An 8,355-nucleotide genomic window follows, 5' to 3' on the forward strand; every position below is an offset into this window, starting at 1 on the left:
TGCTACTAAAATAAGAAGTTCTTTAAATGACGAAACTTTAGGTGCACTAACTTTTTTAAAGCAAACTATGAAGAGTACTCATTGATGTTATTTAATTTTGTCCTAATTAATGATAATAAAAAAATAAATACTTTTACGCATACTTTGTATTACTTTTGTCTGATTTAACATAACTAAAATAAAGTTTGAAATAGTTCGAACTTTTTTCCATAATAGTTCGAACATGTTCAGGTTTGAACTTTTAAAAAAAAGTTCTAACTGGAAGCCCTAGTTTCGAAGTAGAGGTGCACAACGATCTATTTCTACAAACAAGTCCTCTATATTTAAAATTTCTCTTAAAAAATGAAAAAAAATAAAATAAGGTCCTTTAGAAAAAAAGTGTGTGTGTGTGTGTGTGTGGGGGGGGGCATTAGCCCCCCTCCCGCATGTTGTTGGTGTTGTCGCGTTGTCTTTGTTACAACCCTCGGAATTAGGGTTGGCATTTGGCAATGCCGACCTAACTGCCGACCTAAAAGTGTTTGAGGTCGGCAAAAAATTGCTGACCTCGTTTTGATGTTTTATGGTAAGACCTTTTTATCTAATTTTTTTGACCTAAAAGATTGAGGTCAGCAAATTATTGCCGACCTATTTTCCTAATTCCAAGGGTTATTGTTTTTTGACATACCTTAAATTAGACGTTCGTCATTAATTAATGAACATCAACGTTTATTATAAAAAAACAGTTTTTTTGCAAAAACAAGAAAAAAGTAAAAAAAAAAAAATAATAATTTAAAAAGTTATCGCTGCTCCAAACAAACCCTCAACGGCAACTCTATTGCACGTTCTCCATATATCATTTGTTGCATGTTCTGAAGCCCTCACAGCTTCCTAAACCTAAGAAAATTTAATTTGTTATTTTAACATTTTTTATTTAATGTTTTAAGTTACCTAGAAAAAGTTTTTACTATATATTATGAGCAAATAATTTATTAATTTCATACTTTCAATGCTTTATTTTATTAGACTTCTTGTTTTATTTTGTAATTGAGCACATTTAAATAGGTCACTGTAATTATCAATATTGTTATTTATCTTCAGCTAATTATACTGCATATATTTACTATTATTTATACTACATATTTATAATAGATATTTATATTATTATATACTACAAATTAATATTTACTATTAAAATGACTTTTTTACATAATTAAAAATTTAATTGATATATCTATTATATTTATGCCAATAATTATTTTGTTTATTTGTTATTTACTAGAATTCTGCCACCTCTGTGTCAGGAAAAATATCTGCAGAAAAAGTTGAAAGACTGATTTATTCACCAAGTAATACGGTATAACTTTGAATTGCATTTATATTATGTTGATACCTCTATAATTATAGAAGTATTGGCAATTTGAAATTTCAGTATACAGTGGACCATATAACATATATTTTACTAATCCATCTTTTAAAAATAATAATGCTGGAGATCCTTATATTACAAATTTTGAAAATTTTTCTATATGTCCAAAAAAAGTTACAACTCTTTTACTATTTTATCAAAATCTCGAAAAAATTATAATAATTAAAATATATATTTTTAATGAAACTTAAATCCTGTTTAAATCTCATTCTTTACAAATTTATTATGTAATGATGTATTTTAGCTGATTAAAACAAAAATCAAAAACAAAAAATATCTCTAAATCCAACAAATTCCTTGAACCACAAACACAATGAAATGCATTCTTAAAAAAATGCTACATATTTCAAAAAAAAAAATTTCTGCTGCTACTTACTCTTTTTATTCTTTATATGTCTTGAACGCAATTATACAGCCTTTTATCTCTTTATTCAGCCTTTTATCTCTTTATTCAGCCTTTTATCTCTTTATTCAGCCTTTGATCTCTTTATTCAGCCTTTGATCTCTTCATTCAGCCTTTTATCTCTTTATTCAGCCTTTAATCTCTTTATTCAGCCTTTTATCTCTTTATTCAGCCTTTTATCTCTTTATTCAGCCTTTTATCTCTTTATTCAGCCTTTTATCTCTTTATTCAGCCTTTGATCTCTTTATTCAGCCTTTGATCTCTTTATTCAGCCTTTTATCTCTTTATTCAGCCTTTAATCTCTTTATTCAGCCTTTGATCTCTTCATTCAGCCTTTTATCTCTTTATTCAGCCTTTTATCTCTTTATTCAGCCTTTTATCTCTTTATTCAGCCTTTTATCTCTTTATTCAGCCTTTTATCTCTTTATTCAGCCTTTGATCTCTTTATTCAGCCTTTGATCTCTTTATTCAGCCTTTTATCTCTTTATTCAGCCTTTAATCTCTTTATTCAGCCTTTGATCTCTTCATTCAGCCTTTTATCTCTTTATTCAGCCTTTTATCTCTTTATTCAGCCTTTTATCTCTTTATTCAGCCTTTTATCTCTTTATTCAGCCTTTTATCTCTTTATTCAGCCTTTGATCTCTTTATTCAGCCTTTGATCTCTTTATTCAGCCTTTTATCTCTTTATTCAGCCTTTAATCTCTTTATTCAGCCTTTGATCTCTTCATTCAGCCTTTTATCTCTTTATTCAGCCTTTTATCTCTTTATTCAGCCTTTTATCTCTTTATTCAGCCTTTAATCTCTTTATTCAGCCTTTGATCTCTTCATTCAGCCTTTTATCTCTTTATTCAGCCTTTTATCTCTTTATTCAGCCTTTGATCTCTTTATTCAGCCTTTTATCTCTTTATTCAGCCTTCGATCTCTTTATTCAGCCTTTAATCTCTTTATTCAGCCTTTGATCTCTTTATTCAGCCTTTGATCTCTTTATTCAGCCTTCGATCTCTTTATTCAGCCTTTGATCTCTTTATTCAGCCTTTTATCACTTTATTCAGCCTTTGATCTCTTTATTCAGCCTTTGATCTCTTTATTCAGCCTTCCATCTCTTTATTCAGCCTTTGATCTCTTTATTCAGCCTTCGATCTCTTTATGCAATTTTAAACTATAAGATGGCTTATCTTTGAATCATTGTACTTGATTAAGACCATTATCAAAGCATGATTTTACAACTTCATTGAAAGCTCTGAAAACAGCAATTATTTTTGTTCCTTGTAATCTATTTTTAGCACTTACTAGTAACGATTAAAGCAAGTCAATTTCATCAGAAATAAAAGTTGCTTTAAAATTTGTTTTGTGTGTGAAACAAGTTAAACAGAAAAACAGCTTTTCATTGGTCAGCAAAGCAAATTCTTTGAAAAGAAAAAAGTAAGGAGAAAATGGAAGACATTGCAAATGTACATTATTGCTATTAGAGAAAAAAATAAAAAAACTGAATTGATTTTTTTTGCTTTTTGCAGTTTATTTAACGTTGATACTTATGCAAATATAGTTTAAAAGCTTCATTTTTTTTTTACTAGTACTCGCCTAAAGTTTGTGTTTAATGAGTACCATAAAGCTTCTTTTAATTGTGTAAAATAAAGGTTAAATAATTTAAATCCATACAAAGAAACATGTTGCCGTTGTAAAACTTCAAAATTAAAATGGAGTATGTTTTATGTTTTGATTTCTTTCAAAGCTTAGCTACAAACTAAATATAAATTTTATTTAAAATAGTAATTATCACAAAGTTTAATTTTTTTAGTTTCATAATTTAGTTTCAGTACTTATATAAATTGTTTTCAATTATATTATATAAACAAAAATTTTTAAAGAAAGATTTTCTTGAAAAATCTGTTAGTTTTTTATAGATAAGAGTTTATGGTTTTGTTTGGTTCGGCATTTAAACAAGTAAGTTTTCTAAGTAAGCAAAACCAATAAAGTAGTTATTACAAATAACTTTCATCAAAAAGTTACTTAATGAAAAAATTTCATGTTTTAAAAAAAATTGATTTCTATTTTTGTTTTGTTTTAGTTATATATATGTGATGTTATTGTTTATCTTGCTGCTCTTTAAAACTGCACTTAATTAAACAAATGAAAGCGAAATAGAATTAAAATGCGCCATTAAATTGTATATAATTACACTTTCAAGAATAAATAAAATAAGATTTTCAAATAGAAATAAAATACACCATTATATTATTTTTAGATGTACAAAAACTGTTTAAGTACTTTTTTAAAATAGCAATACTATATAATGTAATTATATAAAAACAAAACGGTTCTTTAAAAAAAAAGTTGATTTCAAAACGTTACAAAAATGCTAAGCAACAATTCATTTTTTATTTTATGAAAAAATAATTGAGCATACTTATTTCATTGAAATTTAATTTGAATTTTATCATTATGATTATTTTTCTTAAACAATTTAGATTTCAATATAATTATTGTTTTCAATGACTGATAGGGTTTAATTTATTTTCAATGGCTGATAGGGTTTAGTTTATTTTCAATGGTTGATAGGGTTTAATCTATTTTTAATGGTTGATAGGGTTTAATTTATTTTGTCTTAAATTGTTAAAAGTGATTTATGTGATGTAATAATATTTTTCCAAATATTTACTGTTTTGACTGTCGATGTTGTTTAACTGTTGCATTTTGTTATACAAAGTTCTATTATACTCAAAATTTAACACTTTAAATGAAACAAACAGTTAAAGAATTACATTAAGGAAATTAAAATAATATTATTTGTAAAACCGTAAATAAAGCAAATTAAAAGAATATTAATGATCCTTTTCAGAATGTAGTAAAAAAAATTTTTCTGGCAAAAGGCCTTTCTAAGATAAATTGCAAAAGGCCCATGCAAGATTCTTGAATAACCTCTGGCACCATTAGTAGGTGACTAGGGCATCGGCCGCGGCTAAAAATGAGATTTTTTTCAATCTGGTGCCATTAGTAAGTTATCGAGGCCCTGGCCCTGGCTAAACTATAAGATTTAGCAGGGGTTGATAGCCGGGGCTAGAAAAAAATCTATAATACTTTATATGTTATAATTTTATGCATACATTTACTATTTATTAAATACTGGCTTATATATATATGTTTTCAAACTCTAGTTTACTTCCAACAAGATTGCAAGCAACCACTATTAAGTTATGAGTTACTTTAAAATAGAGAATAAGTAAAAATACTAGGAAATGGTTAACTGAAGACTTGAAAAGTTGTAGGTTGTATATAAGAGAAAAACATGAAGATGGCCAATAGTTTTAAGGTTTTTTTGATGTGCAAGGAAAAAAACTGGAATAATAAAAGATTTTATAGCATGAAGGGGCAGATACAGTAAAAGGATGCAACTTGTTGAATAAGAAACAAGTAAGAATGAGTTTTGGTTTATCATAATAGAGATGAAAGAAATGCAACCTTACAACAATGGGAGAGTGGCTCAAGCTTGGCAGATAAAGCAGGTCTAATTTATTATTATTATTTTTTTATGTTAATTCACCTCCCCAAGGCTAAAAAATATAAACTTTAGGATGTATAAATGTTTATGCAGCCCCAGTCACAAACCTGGTCCCGGCTATATTTTATCAAACCAGGCTCCGGTCAAATATCAAACCCAGTCACTTACCAGGGCCATCACCCCCATGAGTCTAACACTATTTATAGTCTATATAAATGATTTGCCAGAATGCATAAGGAACAAAAAAATTTTCAGAATGTATGCAGCCGACACAAAAGTCAGTGTACACTAAACACTTTAGAAAGCAAACTATGTCTTCTAGCTGATATTGACACAAAAGTCCTCAGTGTAACTTAACTCAGTGTAACACTTAACAAACTGTCTTCTAGCTGATATTAATAACATTGCCAATTGGATCTAAATATTTCTACTACAATTTAACGTAACAAATAATGCAAATAGTGTACATAAACCTATCCAATTAGTCCTACACTTATTTTATTGATGACTATAAGTCAAATGGATCCATATAAAATCAACAACATCAAGAAAAGGTGTTTTTTGATGTTCTAAAGTTAAATGTTAAGTATTCACCATTACTGCAAAAACAATCAAAATGTTGTTTAAAGTTTTGATAGCAGAAAAGTAAACATTTGGAAAAACATTTTTAAATTTACACCATGCCACAAAATGTCCCAAGAGTTCTTTGATAACACAAGAATTGAAGCCCTTTTATAACGCAAGAGTTGAAGCTCTTTGATAACACAAGAAATGCTAAAATTGGCCTAGCTTCACTGAGCAACAAAAAAAGACAAATTTGGTGATCTTATCCAAAAAAAGTACAAACTTAAAAATAAAACTTAGTTGACAATTTTAATACAAATCCCATATCTGCAAAGGTTATTTAGGTCCCACTCCATAAAACAACTGACAAAGTAGGTGTGTGTTTGCGTTGGTTACAAAATTTTTTTGTTAATTGATAACAAAATAAATATAACAAAATAGTTGAATTTCTAAAAATTATTAAAATTTATGTAGGTAATGTATTCTGTATGTTTGTAAGAATTTTTTATTTTAAAAGTTGTAACTGTAAAAAGTTCCATCTTTAGAATCATGTTCCAGTTCCACCTATCTCTCAGCTCAAAAATAAGGTCATGGTTAGAAAGTATGCCAAAAAGGACAGAAGCATGGAGAGTTCTAAAAATAAAATAAAGTAAAGTGTTTCTAAGTTTTTAAATGTTGTTATTATCTATGTTGTTGGTATGTGAATAGTATACATTTTTAAAACAAAATATATATACATTTTTAAAACAAAATATTTCTAAAACTTTATGTAAGCAAATATTGCAAGTTTTATTAATAAAATTTGTTTGTAAAGTTGTGAGTTTTTGAATAATATAAAATGAATTTAAAAGTTAAAATTTAATTTAAAAGTATTAAAAGATTAATAATGATTTAACTATTGACTTTTATAACTAAAAATTGTTTGTTGATTATTGTTACTATTTTTTAAATTTTATAGTTATTTCTTTTCATTGTAAAAAATTCCAATTGACTGACAATCTGATAAGATGCAGCAAAAAATAACAATTTAGGGAACAATAACATTGAGAAAGAACAAAAAAATGGTGGTTGAGTAAAGAGGTTCTAAACAAAAGCATATATACCAATTGCAAGTGGATTCAAATCTGATTTTAATGGTAAACAGATAAATTTATACATAAGTATATGCCAGGCAATTTAAGTGACTATTGAAGGCTAAATGTTGCCAATCATTCGAAAACCAAAAATATTTTTAAACTAGGATATTACTTCAAAGACCAAGAATATTTGTAAACTATAGTATTATTTCTAATTTAAAGAATATTTGTTAACTACAATATGCCAGGCAATTTAAGTGACTATTGAAGGCTAAATGTTGCCAATCATTCGAAAACCAAAAATATTTTTAAACTAGGATATTACTTCGAAGACCAAAAGTATTTGTAAACTACAATATTACATAAATTCCAAGACTATTTGTAAACTGCAATATTACTTTGAAGACCAAGAACATTTGTAAACTACAATATTACTTCAAATTCCAAGAATATTTGTAAACTACAATATTATTTAAAATTCCAAGAATATTTGTAAACTACAATATTACTTCAAATTCCAAGAATATTTGTAAACTACAATATTACTTTGAAGACCAAGAGTATTTGTAAACTACAATATTACTTCAAATTCCAAGAATATTTGCAAATTATGATATTACTTCGAAAACTAAGAATATTTGTAAACTATGTTACTACTTCAAAGACCAAATTATTTGTGACTTTTTTCAGTCAGTATATTAAGGAAATATTTATTATTTGCGCTAGAAACACGGACAATTTCAAAATTTGTTTTTCAAATGTTTTTGATAAACTTTGCTATTTTTATCAATGCACAGGAAAGCGAGAGACCTATTTGCTATATATTTGTACAAAATTTTTTTTATTTTTCAATAAGTTATTATGTAAAAAAGTAAAAATTCATTAATACCAATATTCAAATATAAAATATTTACTTTTTTTCACTACCCCTATTGAAATAGTCTGCGCTTTCATTGGATTATCCAAATTGTGCAACCCGGTAGTTTATTTCCTGATGAACTATTGTGAATGACTATTCTTCTATCGTGATGACTCCAAAAGCTTGTGGGCTAGTGCATTGTTAATTTACTGAACTGATTTTTTTAACAAAATTTGGGAACCTATTAAAATTTTTTTTTAAGTTTTCAAACAGAGCAATTGTTATATTCATTACCTCTAGTAATTTATGTTAACGTTGAAAGTTGGGCAATATTAAGGAAACAATTTCAGACAGACATCAAATGTGATAAATACATTTACAAAAAAAAGCATGCTATTCTTATATTTAATTTCTTTTGCCATTACAAATCTTATTAATCAAATAATATATTTTACAAATATGTAGCAATTTATTTTCCTATTACATAAGTATTAACTTGGTTATTCACTCCTGACATGACTTAAGCAACAGGTGTTGCTTAGTCATGTC

The 8,355-nt window shown here is 27.1% G+C and overlaps 1 protein-coding gene across 4 annotated transcripts in view; it reads left to right on the plus strand.

Annotated features, from left to right (window-relative positions):
• Positions 1 to 8,355, plus strand: part of LOC136088782 (MYCBP-associated protein-like) — a 58,794-nt gene that overhangs the window by 12,607 nt on the left and 37,832 nt on the right. For all 4 annotated transcript variants that reach the window (XM_065813499.1, XM_065813500.1, XM_065813501.1 and 1 more), the window contains exons 2-3: positions 1,259 to 1,333; positions 6,417 to 6,520. In XM_065813499.1, coding sequence (XP_065669571.1) covers positions 1,259 to 1,333; positions 6,417 to 6,520 — 179 coding nt within the window. The remainder of the gene's footprint in view (positions 1 to 1,258; positions 1,334 to 6,416; positions 6,521 to 8,355) is intronic.

The sequence above is a fragment of the Hydra vulgaris genome, chromosome 12 (genome assembly GCF_038396675.1).
Source record: "Hydra vulgaris chromosome 12, alternate assembly HydraT2T_AEP".
Classification (NCBI taxonomy): domain Eukaryota; kingdom Metazoa; phylum Cnidaria; class Hydrozoa; order Anthoathecata; family Hydridae; genus Hydra; species Hydra vulgaris.